At 48.0% G+C, this 15,789-nt stretch overlaps 3 protein-coding genes across 3 annotated transcripts; 2 read left to right on the forward strand and 1 right to left on the reverse strand.

Moving 5' to 3' along the window:
* Positions 1-166: 166 nt before the first annotated feature.
* Positions 167-4,332, reverse strand: LOC109766017 (pentatricopeptide repeat-containing protein At2g22070). The gene has a single exon (XM_020324790.4). It carries the CDS (start codon positions 4,228-4,230, stop codon positions 1,843-1,845), a length of 2,388 nt encoding a protein of 795 aa, XP_020180379.1. The 5' UTR covers positions 4,231-4,332; the 3' UTR covers positions 167-1,842.
* On the forward strand, positions 4,330-6,811 carry LOC109766018 (protein AE7-like 1). The gene is made up of 5 exons (XM_020324791.4): positions 4,330-4,553; positions 4,668-4,773; positions 5,459-5,558; positions 6,245-6,290; positions 6,476-6,811. The coding sequence occupies exons 1-5, from the start codon at positions 4,454-4,456 to the stop codon at positions 6,583-6,585; spliced, it is 462 nt and encodes a 153-aa protein (XP_020180380.1). The 5' UTR covers positions 4,330-4,453; the 3' UTR covers positions 6,586-6,811.
* Positions 6,812-11,049: 4,238 nt separating this feature from the next.
* Positions 11,050-14,931, forward strand: LOC109766016 (uncharacterized protein At1g01500). Its single transcript, XM_020324789.4, has 3 exons — positions 11,050-11,338; positions 11,652-12,396; positions 14,199-14,931. Exons 2-3 carry the CDS (start codon positions 11,722-11,724, stop codon positions 14,433-14,435), a joined length of 912 nt encoding a protein of 303 aa, XP_020180378.1. The 5' UTR covers positions 11,050-11,338; positions 11,652-11,721; the 3' UTR covers positions 14,436-14,931.
* Positions 14,932-15,789: the final 858 nt, after the last annotated feature.

A 15,789-nucleotide genomic window follows, 5' to 3' on the forward strand; every position in this document is an offset into this window, starting at 1 on the left:
AGAAGACACTTTGGCTTTGTTAACATAAAGGGGTCCTGAAGTAAGCAGTAACTTGGCTGGTTTATCGTGCACTGGATTATTATTTTTATTTTTATTTTCTGAAGAAAGAGAGCTTTCTCTCCGATTTCATACGTACATGTGAAACCAAATGTTTTAACACTTGAGCTAAAAGAAAGGGTCTTAACACTTTCGCGGCAAAACAAACCCCACAACCCTGGTCTGGACGCAAAGCACTTGTCACAGACGCGATGAAACTTCAAGGAAAGTGAACAAAACACAAGAGAGGCTGCATTTAAATCTTCCATCCTCGTGATGTCCCACCAGTAGAATGCGTCAACCAGCAGTGATCATCATCCTAACGGGGCGCCAGCCACCTCATTTGCTATTTGCTCGAATAGCTTTACTCCCTGGGGCAGCGCCTCGCGATTTACCTGTTTTATCTGCAAAATAAACCATGATTTAAGCCAATGCCCAACCAGATTCATTTGCTATTTGCTCGAATAGCTTTACTCCCTATTTGCTCGAATAGCTTTACTCCCTGGGGCAGCGCCTCGCGATTTACCTGTTTTATCTGCAAAATTAACCATGATTTAAGCCAATGCCCAACCAGATTCATTTGCTATTTGCTCGAATAGCTTTACTCCCTATTTGCTCGAATAGCTTTACTCCCTGGGGCAGCGCCTCGCGATTTACCTGTTTTATCTGCAAAATTAACCATGATTTAAGCCAATGCCCAACCAGATTAATCGGCACATCAGGGTTCAGGATCATGAATCTTATTCTCAAAGCAAGCACTATCCGGGCACTTCCAAATCGTCCACAAAATGGACGCCACCCCAAGCAACCCCACTCAGTTTCGGTTCCTGCGTCTTAAATCTGGAGAGCCAGAAATCAAAGAGTTCACTCACCAGGAACTCGGCGAAAGCCAAAGGCGCATTCCATTACCCACATGCCATCCTCGGTTCAGCAAATTGTCCTGCTGTTCCACAGAAAGACTTTGATTTTCATCGGCATTTGACTTTCCAGAGGAACTCGTGCGCCCCTAAAGCTCTCTACATACATTTGACAGAAAACATCCCATTAGCAGCGATTGACCACTGAACCGTATCATCACAATCAGCAACGTGTGTTCCTGCACAAGGTTCCTGAAATTTAACATAGTCCCATCCGGTATTCACAACATCTGCAACACCAACATATTTAGTTAGGCAAATGCTATGCAGGTGAGGATAGGATTGCACTAATGGCCTATTACCAATCCACCAATCTATCCCAAAACCGTGTGTTTCTGCCATTACCCACATGGCGTTTACATAAATAAAAAAGAATTTTTTGTTGTTGGCAACTAACCCAGCCCAGAACTGGGAATCACCATTCACCAGGCTTAGATTTAACACTGGACAGGCATTGATTCTTCACATATTTGTTTCTTAACAGAAGCTGTCCAAGCAGGGGAAATCACGTCACCAGCAACCAATTCAGCCTATGAGGAACTTTGTAATAATTTTGAAACTCACCTTGATGAGACAAACGGGGGTCTAAATTTTTGTATGAATTTAGCATCCTTGCATTTTGGGATTAAGGTAACTAAGCCTAGAGATATCTATTTGTCCGTTATGAAAGTCATCAAGCAGAGATCTCAAATCCCACTTGATGAGTTCCCAAGTTTTTAGCCGGGAACCAATATGGGCCAGGCGACTTTGTTGCGATCCATCTGGAATACCGCAGTGTGCTGCTGACATGTATGAACCATAGACCCGCCCCTTCTTCTGGAGCGGTTAGATCTGCAAGAATGAACCAACAACGCATTCATTCCTCCTTCCTTGGGAATCAAAAGGTCTTCTACCAATAATCTTTGCAAGAACATAACCCATCCCTGAAATGGTGGAACCTCGTGGCGTCCCGCAGGATGATCTCCCTGTCCGCGACCTTGGAGATGAACTTGATCGCCGTGTGGCAGTCGTTGCACACCCGCAGGTTCTTCATGACCCGCAGCGTCGTCCCCTCAGGCGTGGCCAGGAGGCCGAACGCGATGGCGAGCTTCTCGCTGTGCCGGCTCAGCATCTCCTCCTTGAGCTCGTCGTCAACGTCGTGCAGGACCGACTGGAGGTCCGGCACGAAGCCAGCCTTCTTGATATCCTGCCACATCTTGGCAGCCATCCTGTAGACAGCCTCCCTCTGTGGGTGCAGGGTGTCATCTGCCCCGAAGACGTGGACCCTGCCGCGCACGTGCGTCCAGCTGAACCCCGTCTCTTTCCTCACACCTCCGTCCTTCCTCCGCTTCCAGGCCTTGGCCGCGTCGCCCCACCTCCCGCAGGCGGCGTAGACGTTGCAGAGCGCCGAGTAGGCGCCGCTGTTGCCGGGGTCGATCGACAGCAGCTTCTCCGCCGCCAGCTCCGCCAGGTCCGCGTCCTTGTGGACCCTGCAGGCCGAGAGCAGCGCCCCCCAGGCAATCGCGTCGGGCTCCACGGGCATTTGCCGGATAAACTCCTGAGCTTCGGGGAGCAGGCCGCTACGGGCGAGCAGGTCGACCATGCACGCGTAGTGGCTCATCTCAGGCACGATGCCATGCTTGTCCTGCATCTGCTGGTAGTACATCCTCCCTTGGTCCACAAAGCCAGCATGGGTGCACGCTGAGAGCACGCCGACATAGGTTATTCGGTCCGGCTTCACGCCGACGCGGAGCATTTCTTCAAACAGGCCAACGGCGTCTCCTCCCAGGCCATGCTGCGCCAAGGCTACGATCATCGACGTCCATGTCACCGTCTCCTTGCGCCAGCGGACCCGATCAAACACCCTCCTCGCCAATGGCAGGCTGCCTGACCTCGCGTACATGGTGACGATGGCGTTGCTGACGGAGCTGGATTGCTCCTGCAGTGATCTGATGGCCTTGCAGTGGATCTGCTTGCCGTAGTTAAGGCACGCCAGGCTCGCACACACGCTAAGAACAGCAGCGAGCGTGTAGCTGTTTGGGTCTGGTCCGCTTCTGATCATTGACCTGAAGAGCTCCATGGCCTCGTCGTTGTAACCATTCTGCTCGTAGCCAACGATCATCGCAGTCCAGGCGACGACATCTCGGTTGCTCATGATATCGAAGATCTCCCTTGCACGCTTCATATCTCCAAGCTTGACATAGCCTTCCAGGAGAGCGGTGAAGGATATCACATTCAGATCGGCCACCACTGCCTGGTCCATCACCCCCCTGGCATTCTCAACGCTGCCGGACTTGGCATACATTGAGATGAGGGCATTGGTGACCTGACCGACGCACGGCATTCCGCTCCTTAAGATGTATGCATGCACCTGCTTTCCAATGCTCACCATGCGAAGGTTGGCGCAAGCTGACAGGACACTGGTGATTGTGAATTCATCCGGCACCATGGAAGAAGAATCCCGCAGCATCCGCGAGAAGAACCACAGTGCCTTGGCGTCAAACCCATTCTGGTTGTACCCCGTGATGACCGCGTTCCATGAGACGATGGTCCGGTCCGGCATGCTCTCGAACAAGGACAAAGCAAGGTCCATCCTCCCCAGACGCGCGTCGAGCGACACCATGGCGTTCCAGCTCGACACGCTCCGCGCCGGCATCTGTTCGAACACGGCCCTTGCCGTCTCGGCGTCCCCGCACTTGCCGTACATGTTGAGCACCGAGTTGGCCACAGGCACGCAGCCGCCCAGGCCGAGCTTGACGACGAAGGAGTGCACCCTCCGCCCGGCCCCGCCGGCCTCCGCGGCCGCGCACGACGAGAGCACGTTGGTGAGCGTGAACTGCGTCGGCGCCAGCCCGTCCCCGACCATGTCCAGGAACGCCTCGACGGCCTCCCCGAAGCGGCGGGCGCGGTTGAGCCCCACGACCATGACGGTCCACGACACGGCGTCGCGCTCGGGCATTTCCGCGAACACGGCGCGCGCGTCGGCCAGGCGGCCCGACTTGGCGTAGGTCGACAGCAGCGAGTTCCAGGTGAACACGTTCCGCTGCGCCGCGGGGACCTCGTCGAACAGGCGCCGCGCCTCCCGGAGGCCGCCGCCGGCGGCGGCGTAGTAGGAGAGGAGGTTGTTGCAGAGGTAGGCGCTGGCGAGGAGGCCGGCCTTGACGGCGCGCGCGTGGACGGCGCGCCCGGCGCCCGGGTTGGCGGCCGCGCCGCACAGCCGCAGGAGGCGCGCGCAGTGGTCGGCGAGCGCCGTCCGCGGCGCCCCGGCGTGGAGCTCCAGTGCGGCGGCATCTCGCATGTCGCGGGAAAGTCAGCGGGCTCCCGCGTGCGTGCCAGCGGGCCGCGGCCCACCGGATTAGCAAAACCGGCTCGCTCGCTCGCCCCACTTTTTCCCCAAACCGAAACTGCTAGCTCGCCAACAGTTTTGTCCTCTTGTCGCGCTCTCTCTCTCTCTCGGCCGACGACCGAAGTCGCACGGCAGAGCACCGCCGCGCCGCGCCGAGGAGGGGGAAGGGGAGGAGATGACGGTGGGGATGATCAACGCGAACCCGGTGGTGCACGAGCGGCCGGAGCGCGCCGCCCACCCCGCGCACGCGGCGCTCGACGCGCTCGACGTCTTCGGTAACGGAAGCGCCCGGATCCCCTACTCGGTTTCCTCTTTCGTTTTCTCCTCCCTCCATTGATTGGATTGGCTTCACCGACCGACGGGGAGCTGACTGATTTGGGTGCGTGCAGATACGGTGCGGGACATCAAGGACCCGGAGCACCCCTACTCGCTGGAGCAGCTCAGCGTGCTCTCCCAGGAGTCCGTCTCCGTCGACGACAAGCTCGGCCACATCCAGTACGTATGCCTGCAAGAATGTGCCGCTCAAGTTTCCTTCTGATTGTCAGGGTACCAAATTGCCAAATTAGCAGGGGCTGGGACTAGGAGGTGGTAGTACTTGGTGTTAATTTCCGATAATTTCCAATGTTCATTGCTACTCCTGCAGTGTCCTGCACCCGTTCCCCCATCAGCCCCTTCCAGTATTAGAAGCCAGAATCATTGTGGTTTTGTAGTGGAAATGTAGAACCCGTGCCCGGTTCACGCAGTCCGGCTAGCCAGATTTGGATTTACGCCCGTGACAAGATGATTATTATCACAGATGATGAGCTACCATATATGATCCTTTCTCGTTTATATCTCAGTGGAGATTCAGAGCGTGATCTTGAAAGCACGCTGCATACACAAGTGCAGCGCTCACTGCTTTTATCAAAAACAAATTAAAATAAAAAAAAGTATGCCTCTGCTTGCTGCTTGGGATTTGGTTTCCCATTAGGTTGCTCATCCTTGTATATTATCTTCACTCTGTATACGGGATCTGCGAGCTTCAGAATGCACTTACTTGTTGCAAACGAAGCATCCTCATTGTACAGTAGAGTACAGTCTGTTCATACAAAATCTGTTTTGGTTTCATGCAAGCAGTCAAGAGCTAGCATCCTGCTTAAACTTTTGGGGGTCCCTGTTCACACCTTGCAATTGCTTGCAGGATAACCTTCACCCCAACTGTGCAACACTGCACTATGGCCACAGTGATTGGCCTGTGCCTCAGGCTTAAGTTGATGCAAAACTTTCCTCCGCATTTCAAGGTGCTTAGCATGTTTCTATATGGATCCCTTTCTATATTCATCGGGTTCTGATTAAGTTAACTAGTTGAGATGCTTTATAAATTACATTATGTTTTATGTAGCTTACGTGCCATCAGCAGCCATTATCCAATGTTTTAGAGTTTACATGCATGTTCAATTTAGCAATACTTTTCTTTTCCTCTGTCTCTGTTCGGTGAAATATGGGATAGATGGAATGTCACGACGTTAACTATTACAAACGTATTGTTTGTTCATCCATCAAGACACTTGCCACACATATACACATGCGCATGTTTGCAAATTCGTAAACATTGTGTGTATCAAGAGAAGCAGACAGGCAGCACAAGCCATACACTGTAAATTGTGTGCATGTAGAAGCTCCTACAATCTATAAGAGTGTTAATAAACCTACTGAACCATTTATGATGGGGTTTTTTATCTGCCTCAGAGGAACCATAAATCATCTCGATTCTTTTAAACTTTTATTTTCTGTGGAATACTATTCATGGATCTACAAGTTATCTACTCAGATGGTTTGTCTTCAGTAGCACTGTTAAGATTTCGAGCTAGCTATAATGCAAACGAACTCCACCAAAAGAAAATGCCCCTCTTTCATGATGATTCTTATGGAATTATTTTATTCAGTAGTACTATGACTCCTTTCTTTCTTGTGTATGAATGTGCAGATTGACATAAAAGTTGCTCCAGGATCTCTTGCTAATGAAGAATCAGGTGCGTAAGATGACAGATATTCTAACTCATGGCTAACTCATCATGGGGCAGTATTATCCGTGAAAATATCCAATGCACCCCTTTTACTTTGTACCTGCTGAACTCGGCAAAACGAGAACGGCAGCTCTATAGCACAATTGCGTTTGAACAGTGGTATGTATGACGTTAACATGCTGAATTGACAGTAAACAAACAGCTGAACGACAAGGAGAGAGTCGCGGCGGCCTTGGAGAACCCCAACCTCCGGCAGTTGGTGGACGATTGCCTCTGCTCAGATCATCCATCCTCATATTAGCTCGTCCCTGATGCCTCACAACCTGTCTGTTGTACAGCAATAATAAGCAGGCATTTTTTGTGTTTTGCCCAATACTGTACCTGAAATTCGAGAAAAGGCACTATAGCTGGTCATGTATGTGCCATTCTTTTGTGTTAGGTGTACGCTGCTACTCCCTGGAATATCAGCAATGCTTTTTCTTCTTTCCCGCCAAAAAAAAAGCAATGTTTTTTCTTCATGCCTGCATATGACCAGTCCTTCAAAGTAGGAGGGGAATTGTTTGTTGCAGCATGATTTGGTCCTATTTTACTGGTTCTATGTTGATTATCACTAAGTATTGTTGTTGGCTATTGCCGTCAGGGTTTACAAGTGGAATGTGATGTGCAGTTAAGTCGTGCCTGCCGCGCTTTAGTTGTGATTACTGATTAGTCTCTCCCTTATCTGCTGTCATGTTTCTCTTCTAGACGCATCATTTGCTGGTTATCAACTCTAAGAAGGGGAGCCGTGTGGTGCTCTCTATGTAATGTACATAGTCTTGGCGATGTCAAAATGAGGCAAAGTTCTGATGTAATAACGTGTGCGGCTTTGCTTGCTGTCCACATGTTGTATATGCAGCTCTGTCCTTCCGATGAATTTTGTCTGCGCCATGTCGATCAAAACATGACTCGGATGTTTTATCACCTGTGAACCGGAAGGAACTTGTCCCCGTTGACCCCCGCGTGCCAGTGCCGCCACGACGAGCCCCTCTGGTTGCCTGATGGTTTGAATTTTTTTGCATCACACGACAGGTTGCGTGCGATTTGGTTGCACCACATGGTGTATTGTGCTCGACAGCGTGTGCACTCCAGAATAGCAGTCGGATGCAATCTGCTCCGTCTTTCATTTTGCTTGCGGACGAGGCAACTCACGAGTTCAAACAAGATAATGGAATGAATGGTCCTATACCTATGCCTTGCTTGTACTTTCTCCGTTTCAAGATGTTTGAAGTTCTATGTTTGTGCTAAGCCAAACTTCTTTAAGTTTGACCGAGTTTGCAGAAAAATATACAAGTAACTGTAAGATATATTTTCATACTATGCATATTTAATGTTGTACCCCTCCGTTCCTAAATATTTGTCCTTTTAGAGATTTCAAATGGACTACCACATACGGATGTATATAGACATATTTTAGAGTGTAGATTCACTCATTTTGCTCCGTATGTAGTCACTTACTGAAATCTCTAGAAAGACAAATATTCAGAAACGGAGGGAGTAGATATTAGCATATTTTCCTGTAAAAAAAAAACTGGCCTATAAACAGTTCAAAACAGAGTGAGTACTAGTTTAAGGCATCTTCAACACTGACCCGCAAATTTTTCCCCGCATCCGTCCGTGAACAGGTGGACCAGTCCACGACACCGATGCGGGAACCGGCCATCCAACGCTAAACGCATGCATTTCAAACCGCTATTAAACTAAACCGGAGGAAATTCATCAAACACGGCGGATTTCATTAAAGTTCGGATAAAAAATAGGACAAATCATCCTTACATAGCATGCAAATAACTCCAGTACAACAATAATTTAAATTCAATGAGATTAACCGGGTGTACAACAAGTTTTTCATAAACGAATCATGTCGTCCCACACATACTGCTCCTTCAGCTTCATCCAACAGTGTATGTAAATGGCCGTCCCTCTATTATGTGGTACATCACGGCAGCGTGTACGGGCTATAGAATGTGTAGAACAACATTGAGTGAATGAATGATTCAATCAACAAGTTGGACAAGAAGAAGCAAAACCTATGATCTCCTCAGCTGCCGCGCGCAATGGCCACCTTGCCTCCAGCCGAGCAACCGGATCATAAAACTTGGTGACGGTGGTATGGATGGTGTACCAGTGATACGATAATTTCACATTTACATTGTTGGATGATGTGCATGTCGTATGACGGTGGTATGATCATGCACGAGCGGCCAGAAAACACCTTTCGTTTCCTGCATACGAAATTCGCGAATACGGCCAACCACGCATCGCACAACAACTCATCCTCCATGGTCGAGTACCCCTCCATCCTTTGTATTATAAAAAACGACAGGATGTTCGAAAATAAAGCTCAATGACATTTGACCGAACACCTAAGGGGCGTGGTGTCCACCATGGACGTCGTCGAAGGGGGTGTGTGCCTATACGGATGGGTCCTGTGTGGAAGGCGCTGTCGTAAACTGTGAGCGGGCGCGTCGGTGCTGGTTGCGGAGGTCCGGCAATGTCAGGATGGTGGGTGGAGAGGTACAGTAACGGCGTTAGAGGAGTAGGGTGCAAATGCAAAGCAAGTGGAACAATGGGTGGATTGAAAGAAAATGAGACCGGGAGGGAGATTTAGTGGGCCGGGGTTGTCGGAGTCCTACGTAACTGTTGCTCGGACTCCTACAAAGTCTCCAAACTTTGCTTCTAATTTGTGAGAAAAAGTGTGACCGGACCGATACACCTCCCTCTTGGATGGCAAAGACATATGCGGACGGTTCGAGGATCGGAAATGATGTGACATAACATAGCCCAAACGCTAAAATAAAATAGAGCCCAAAATACTTCCATGGGCGCACAGTTCAAAAAATAAAATAAAAAGGTAGTAGCACGACCTCATCTCACCAAACCAAGACTACCAGGCTCACGCTCTCGAGATTAGCAGAAACTTCGCCTGCACCGCACACACCTGCTGGCTGCGGCCACAGCCTGACGATTGATTGATTACTGTGCTACGAACAAGAAGACAAGCCCGGATCTTTTATGCTGACAGGTACGTTGGATCTGGTGGCTTGCCGACGTGAGCTGCCGAGAGCCTCGAATCAACTTGGGCGGCCTCGATTAAATTAACCTGGCCGTGGACGGAGAAAGCGACAGAGATATTTTTGCGAGGGGTCGAGATGAATGAACCAACTCGCGCCCGCCCGGCCTTGGACTGATGTGGGAGCCACGTGTGGCCGTCCGTGGTTTGGGGGCAGCTGTGCATACATCTCCCTGTAGCTGATCCGATCGCATGGGCCCGCATACATTGTGAAATGGATAAGGTCAAGTGTTTTTTCTTTCCGAAGATGGTCCAGGGGTTTTTAGGTGAAATGTGATAATCAGTTAATGAGAAGTCGACATAACAAAAAGCTAATGAGAAGTTTCTCACTTCAGCTTCTTTTTTTTTTGGGGGAACTCACTGCCGTTTTATTAACTAATCTAGTGTACAATTTTTCTCTCATGTTCATGTACATACAAAACTCCTTTGTTTGGGATCACTTGATTTTATCATATTGTTTTTTGACATGAAAAAGCAGTATGAATTCACCTTATTTCTGACCCGAAGCGAGGGAATCATGTTAACACCATGAAAATATCGTTGCTATGGGTCATCACTCTTGAGGGACATGAGCACCTCTGAGGTACCAAGCGTGTAAGACTTTAGATTGACGAAGATCAATTCAAGATGGCTTCGGGCGCTGGTACTTAAGGGCTTGTTCAGAAGACTTTCCGGGTGTTATTGACAAGGTAGGAGCGGCTTCGAATGAAGAGCAGCGACATCGGTGCGTCGATGGCTTGTTCTGACTTCGGCAATAGTTGTTCAGTGTCCGAGAACCCTGAGTAATTTTTATTATGTTTTAATGTGTTTTTTATTTATGATAAACCAAAAGGTCTGGATATTTTCCAAAAATGGCCTTGCTAGACATAGTAAGGCAAAAAGAATGGAATTTCACATTTACTTTCAAGCCACAAAATTCTTGTGCATAGCCTAGTTGCAAAAACCGCAATGTGAAAGATGACAATTTAAGGTTTCTCTGCCTCCCGCCGTCGCCGGCGACGGTTCACCTTGTCTCTGGTGGCCTGAGCCATGGGGGCGCGGTGGATCCCGACCCATATCGCCGGGAAGGCTCCATTCTTAGACGTTCTTTGAGTTTTTGTTAGGGTTCGTATTCTACTTAGAAAGGCGAGAGATGGCGATGGCTCCCTGAAGGTGAAATAATGTTCTCCCCGCCCAGCCTCCGTCCCGCTGGTGCATATAGAATTGTCGTTGGGCGTGTGGAGGTATGTCTACGGTGGATTTGCTCGGACTTGCTCATCGTTCATTTATGTTCGTGTGTCTTTAGGTTGAATCCTTCCGATTTACGCTACTCTTCAGCGGCGGTTGGTGTTCTGGTGCGCTGGTCCTATGGGGCCTTAGGACAACGACTTTCCGACAATCTACCATGCTTCGATGAGGGAGGAGCGATGGCGGCAATACGTTCGGCTCGCTTCAGCGCTTGTAGTCGTCGCTAGATGGTCTACGAACCATGCGTGATTTTTATTATGTTTAGTTTCGTTGTACCGCGATGATCGAAGATGAATAAGTCGAAAGTTTCTTCCAAAAGAAAGAGGAGAGATGGCAATTTGGAACGAAGGAAAAAAAAACACGGAAAACCTAGTCAAACGGTCAGAAAGATGTGCAACTAGAACTCGAGAAGAACTATTTTACAAAAAGAAGTCGAGAAGAAATATTTCCACTCCACCCACATCCTTCCGCGCAAAAACGACCTTGAAAACATCGGAAATACACCCCTCGCCCCCCTCCTCCTGAGACCGCCAGTGCTTATCCTCCTTCCTTTTCTTCCCTCTCTCGCGATCTCTCCCCACCAGGCCTCCTTCCGCCGAAGCTCCACGGGATTCTCCTCTCGCGGCCGGCCGGATTCCTCCTCCTCGGCTCCGCTGGCCTGGTGCGCGGCGGAGATCCGCCCGGAGCCCGCGCGCCCAGGGATTGATTCCTTTTGCTGGTGACGAACCCTAACCTGCTCGTCATGTCTTTTTTTCCCCCCTCTGCCGTTAGCAATCGAATTAGAAATTTTCTGCCTGGGGTGGTTCGTCGCGGATTTTGTTTGCCGGGTTGCGCGCTACTCGCGATTGGCGGTTTGATTTCCAAATTTCCTGGTAGCCCCTGGTGCTTGCAGTCAATCGAATTGATGTTCGATGTTCTGTGCAATAAAATTGATCTGGTGTTCATGCTAAAATTAGGGTGTTAGATAGAATTTCTTAAGATCACGTCACTTAAACCCAACTCTTTACTAACCTGAAATTTATCTTGTACAGGTAGTGGAATTGGAACTCCTGCGGTGCTGTAGTTCGTATCGTCGTCGTGGCGGTACAGTAATAAATCAAGATGGGCGACGGGGTGGCTTTTGAGGCTGCCAGGAAGATCATCATGCACCCGCTCTACGCGTCGAGGTCCTCGCCCTGGCTGGACCTCAAGGTGTTCTACGTGAGGGTCAGCAACTGCGTGATGGACGAGTCCGCGCCGGACCATCTCACGCTCAACCACATCCCGCTGTCCCCCGACACGGTCATCGAGGTCAACGGGCGGCGGAGCAGCATGCACACCGAGTTCGTCTCGTCGTCCCTCAGGAGGGACAGGATCGACAAGAAGACCGAGGAAGCCACGTACGTGAGCACGGATAGCATAAGGATGACGGGGAGCGTGAGGTTTCAGGTGTTTGATAAGAACGATCTCTTGCTCACCGGAGACCTGGAGTTATGCAATGCCAACGGAGTGGTCGGGGAACCGAAGAGCAGCAGCAAGAAGTGGAATATCAAGTGCCATTCGTCGGCATCGTCTAGTGGTTTCTTGAAGGGGAAGATGTCCACGGGCCCAGACTCTGCGCATCCTGTTGTCGAGGTTTATGTCGCTGGCACTTTCTCTGGCACGCCAATTATATTAACCAAGACGGTCCAGTTTATATCACGGAGGAAGTCCCAGATGAAACTGAAGCTGGATTCTATCCCTGAGAATGAAGCAACTGAACTACATACAGAAAACTCACACGGGGACTCTTTGAAGGTACTTCACTATGTATCCACATATTTCCATTATTGAGAGTTCCTTTCATGTTATTTTCTTTCTCGTGTCTGTCCCTTTAATATAACATTGTATGATCACCCGCGCTTAAAACATATTGGGAGGGGTGCTGGACTGTTTTAGCTTAATCGGCATTTTTCTAGCACAATGGTGACGTGCCCATGGCATATTCGCTATGACAACCATCAGTTGAAATGTATCCTCTCTGGGCAAATCTCTTGCTTATATAGCCAACAACAACGACAGCAACAACAACAACAACAACAACAACAACAACAAAGCCTTTAGTTCAAAACAAGTTGGGGTAGGCCAGAGCTGTAACTCATAAGATCTCGAAACCAACTCATAGTTCTGGCACATGGATAGCTAACTTCCACGCACCCCTGTCCATGGCTAGTTTTTTGGTGATATTCCAGTCCTTCAAATCTCTCTTCACGGACTCCTCCCATGTCAAGTTTGGTCTACCCCGACCTCTTGCTTATATAGCCCATTTAGCTATATTGAATGTACCATTTTTTATATTCTTGCAAGTGGTGTGCACAATCAAATTTTAACTTCAGCAGGATAAATAGGCTCCTATTTACCTATGTATATATGCGTTCTTATGTTGGTGGTACTAAATTAATACCAACATATTTTGACCCATTTCTGACATTGATGCTATTGCCAAGCAACCCACTATATACATGGCTTGCACATGATACGGATTGCAGCATGTTGTGCAAGTTCAATCTTCTCTTTCTGAATCTTGCTTCTGACCTGCTGCTTAATTATTCTTTTATGAGGATGACTAGGAGAAAATATAGGACCTGGTAACAGTAACTAGTCAATACATATCCCACGATGAAACTTCTTGTTCAGAATGAACTGTAGGTGAAACTGAACATCTGAACTAGGAACTTAGGCACCTGATTGATACTGTAGTACTGTACCTTAAGGCATGTTCACGTTGAGAATTTTCAGTGCTCAAGTCCATCAGTTCAGATCATTACCCATGGAATCTCAATTGCAGTTTTTATAGAGATGCCACTGTTGTCTACTTTTAACTCAAAATCACTATACGTACCTATGGATACTGGATAGAGGGTTTTAAGGTTGCTACCTCATGGCATAAGTTGTAGACTCATGGATATACCATTCATTACAACAGTTTTCAGTTTCCTTGGTTACCCCACAAGCCAAATTATCCATATTGATCCTACATATAGCATGAAGTTTATATTTTGACTCAGGTTATCCTGGCTAGAGTAACTTCACTCTTTACGTTGTAGCTGTTAGATGCCCTACTTTGGCATTCTCAAGTACATGTGCCGACTGCCAAATGCTTGAATTCTAACTAAATGGGTGAATTGTACAGCACGCAGAACCTTAGCGACACAGCATAGTAAGACCATAAGAATGAAAAGCAGACTGGTAATTTTTTTCCAGTACAAATTCCATTGGTTTGGTTGACTGGGACTGCTGCCCAGATTTATGCTTATGTGGCAGTTCTCTTGGTGCCATCACACAAGTATTCATTTGGGCTCATGACCAACTTCTGGCTGTTGATTTATGCCTGCCCTTTATTTTATCTTGCTTGACTAGCATAAAGTCATTTTCACTTGTTATTTTGTATGAACAATACCAAACATGTTTCTCATTCAAGGAAACTGCAATTGAGATTCCAAAGAGGACTATGTTAGAATGTGAATATTCAGTTATCTGCTGCCATCTCTGTTGAACACCAAGTCCAAATTTGATGGGATAATTGACAGTATTATTTCCTTTCCCACCTCCCGTTTCAGGTATCAGAATTCTATGATCCCAAGTCTGAGTCAGACGTGGACATGGACTATAACAGCTTGTACTCGAGGCAGGACTTTCTAGAGGGCGAGGATGGTGAGCTTTCATGGTTTAATGCTGGCGTGCGGGTTGGAGTCGGGATTGGCCTCGGCATATGCGTGGGCGTCGGGTTGGGTGTCGGCCTGCTGGTCCGGACATACCAAGGCACCAGCAGGAACTTCAGGCGGCGACTGCCCTGATGGCCAACGCTTCCCACAAGTATATAGGAAACTGACTGCCCATCTTCCTGCCCATGCTAGTGATAGATGAGCGAGGCCTTGTGTTCTCCCCTCCTGCAGCTTGTGTGCACTGCGAACCATTTTTGTCCCTTTGAGGTATGTAAATGCGAGTATGTATATGTATAGTAAAAAAATAAATAAAGAGTCGAGTCGGGTCGAGTCGCTTGATGTTGCTGTGAGCATTAGATGGTTCTTTCTGAATTAAAATGTATTGATGAAGGAACTTTAGGTGACCGGCAAGTGCAGTGTTTAGTCTTGAGGGTGATGTTGCACCTAAGAACTGTTGCAAGTCATGACTAGTTGTGCAGAGGGAACCTGATTAGGTGGCCTGTTATGTGTGTCATATGGTTTACTTTGAGCCTTTTTCTCGAACTTTTGATGGCTTTTAGGTTTGTGTTGGTCACCACTATCCATCTTGTTTCGAAATGCCATCTAGAGCTGGATCTTCATTTTTGTACAGTTTGTGCTGGTATGATGCATGGCCTGCCCTGTTCCTTTTATACTTGTAGCTAGTGTTTTATAATTGTAAAACCACACAAATTCCAGGACAGGGAAAAAAAGTGTGGAGCTCAGCTCAAACTTGTTGTATTGTGACTAGTGTTTTGTAGTACTATCTCTGATATGATGTTTTAGATATTGATGATGTTGACCCTTTTTGAGTACTCCCTCTGTTCAAAAAAGCTTGTCTCTCAAATGGATGTATCTAGCACCAAAGTTAGTGCTAGATACATCCATTTGAGAGACAAGTTTTTTCGGACAGAGGGAGTACGAATTTGTTAGTAAAGAGATACATAGCCATGCAATATATTTTGTGATTTTTATTTGACCAATCTTGATAAGCTTTGTACATACTCCCTCTGTAAACTTACAGTATACGAGTGTTTAGATCACTAAAGTAGTTTACAGAGGGAGTATATATCATGGCCAAAATTAGAAATGTTTGACCACTACTAGCTAGGTGTACAATCGATGACTATCATAGTATGGGCACGGGCGGAGTATATTCTGATAAACGGTACTGTATTTAAGGTGGTCGCTGTAGGCCCTTAATACCGGAGATGGTGTAGCATAACCGTCTCTTAATCATCATCACCATCCTAACGGCAGGCAAAACCAATGGTGCAGGAGGGAGTTCAGTAGTAGTAGTACAGTACAGCCCCAAGACGTGAGCATCTTTCCAAGCCTTGCGCAGTACTGAGAACGCCATGTTTAGCTCTGCACAACCCGAACCTCAATCAACCATCTTCTTCTCTCCTTAAAACCTTTGGTAGTAGTAGTAAATATCAGCACATTCTTTCTTTAAAAGCACATTAAT

This window comes from Aegilops tauschii, chromosome 5 (assembly GCF_002575655.3).
Source record: "Aegilops tauschii subsp. strangulata cultivar AL8/78 chromosome 5, Aet v6.0, whole genome shotgun sequence".
In the NCBI taxonomy this organism is placed as follows: domain Eukaryota; kingdom Viridiplantae; phylum Streptophyta; class Magnoliopsida; order Poales; family Poaceae; genus Aegilops; species Aegilops tauschii.

What these genes read in the sequence shown, in the direction of transcription:
- LOC109766017 (XM_020324790.4), bottom strand. Translation starts at nt 4,230, where the DNA reads ATGCGAGATGCCGCCGCACTGGAGCTCCACGCCGGGGCGCCGCGGACG.
- LOC109766018 (XM_020324791.4), top strand. Translation starts at nt 4,454, where the DNA reads ATGACGGTGGGGATGATCAACGCGAACCCGGTGGTGCACGAGCGGCCG. An exon ending in ACTTTCCTCCGCATTTCAAG is followed by an intron (nt 5,559 to 6,244) that starts GTGCTTAGCATG and finishes ATGAATGTGCAG; the next exon opens with ATTGACATAAAAGTTGCTCC. An exon ending in TCTTGCTAATGAAGAATCAG is followed by an intron (nt 6,291 to 6,475) that starts GTGCGTAAGATG and finishes CTGAATTGACAG; the next exon opens with TAAACAAACAGCTGAACGAC.
- LOC109766016 (XM_020324789.4), top strand. Translation starts at nt 11,722, where the DNA reads ATGGGCGACGGGGTGGCTTTTGAGGCTGCCAGGAAGATCATCATGCAC. An exon ending in CACACGGGGACTCTTTGAAG is followed by an intron (nt 12,397 to 14,198) that starts GTACTTCACTAT and finishes CTCCCGTTTCAG; the next exon opens with GTATCAGAATTCTATGATCC.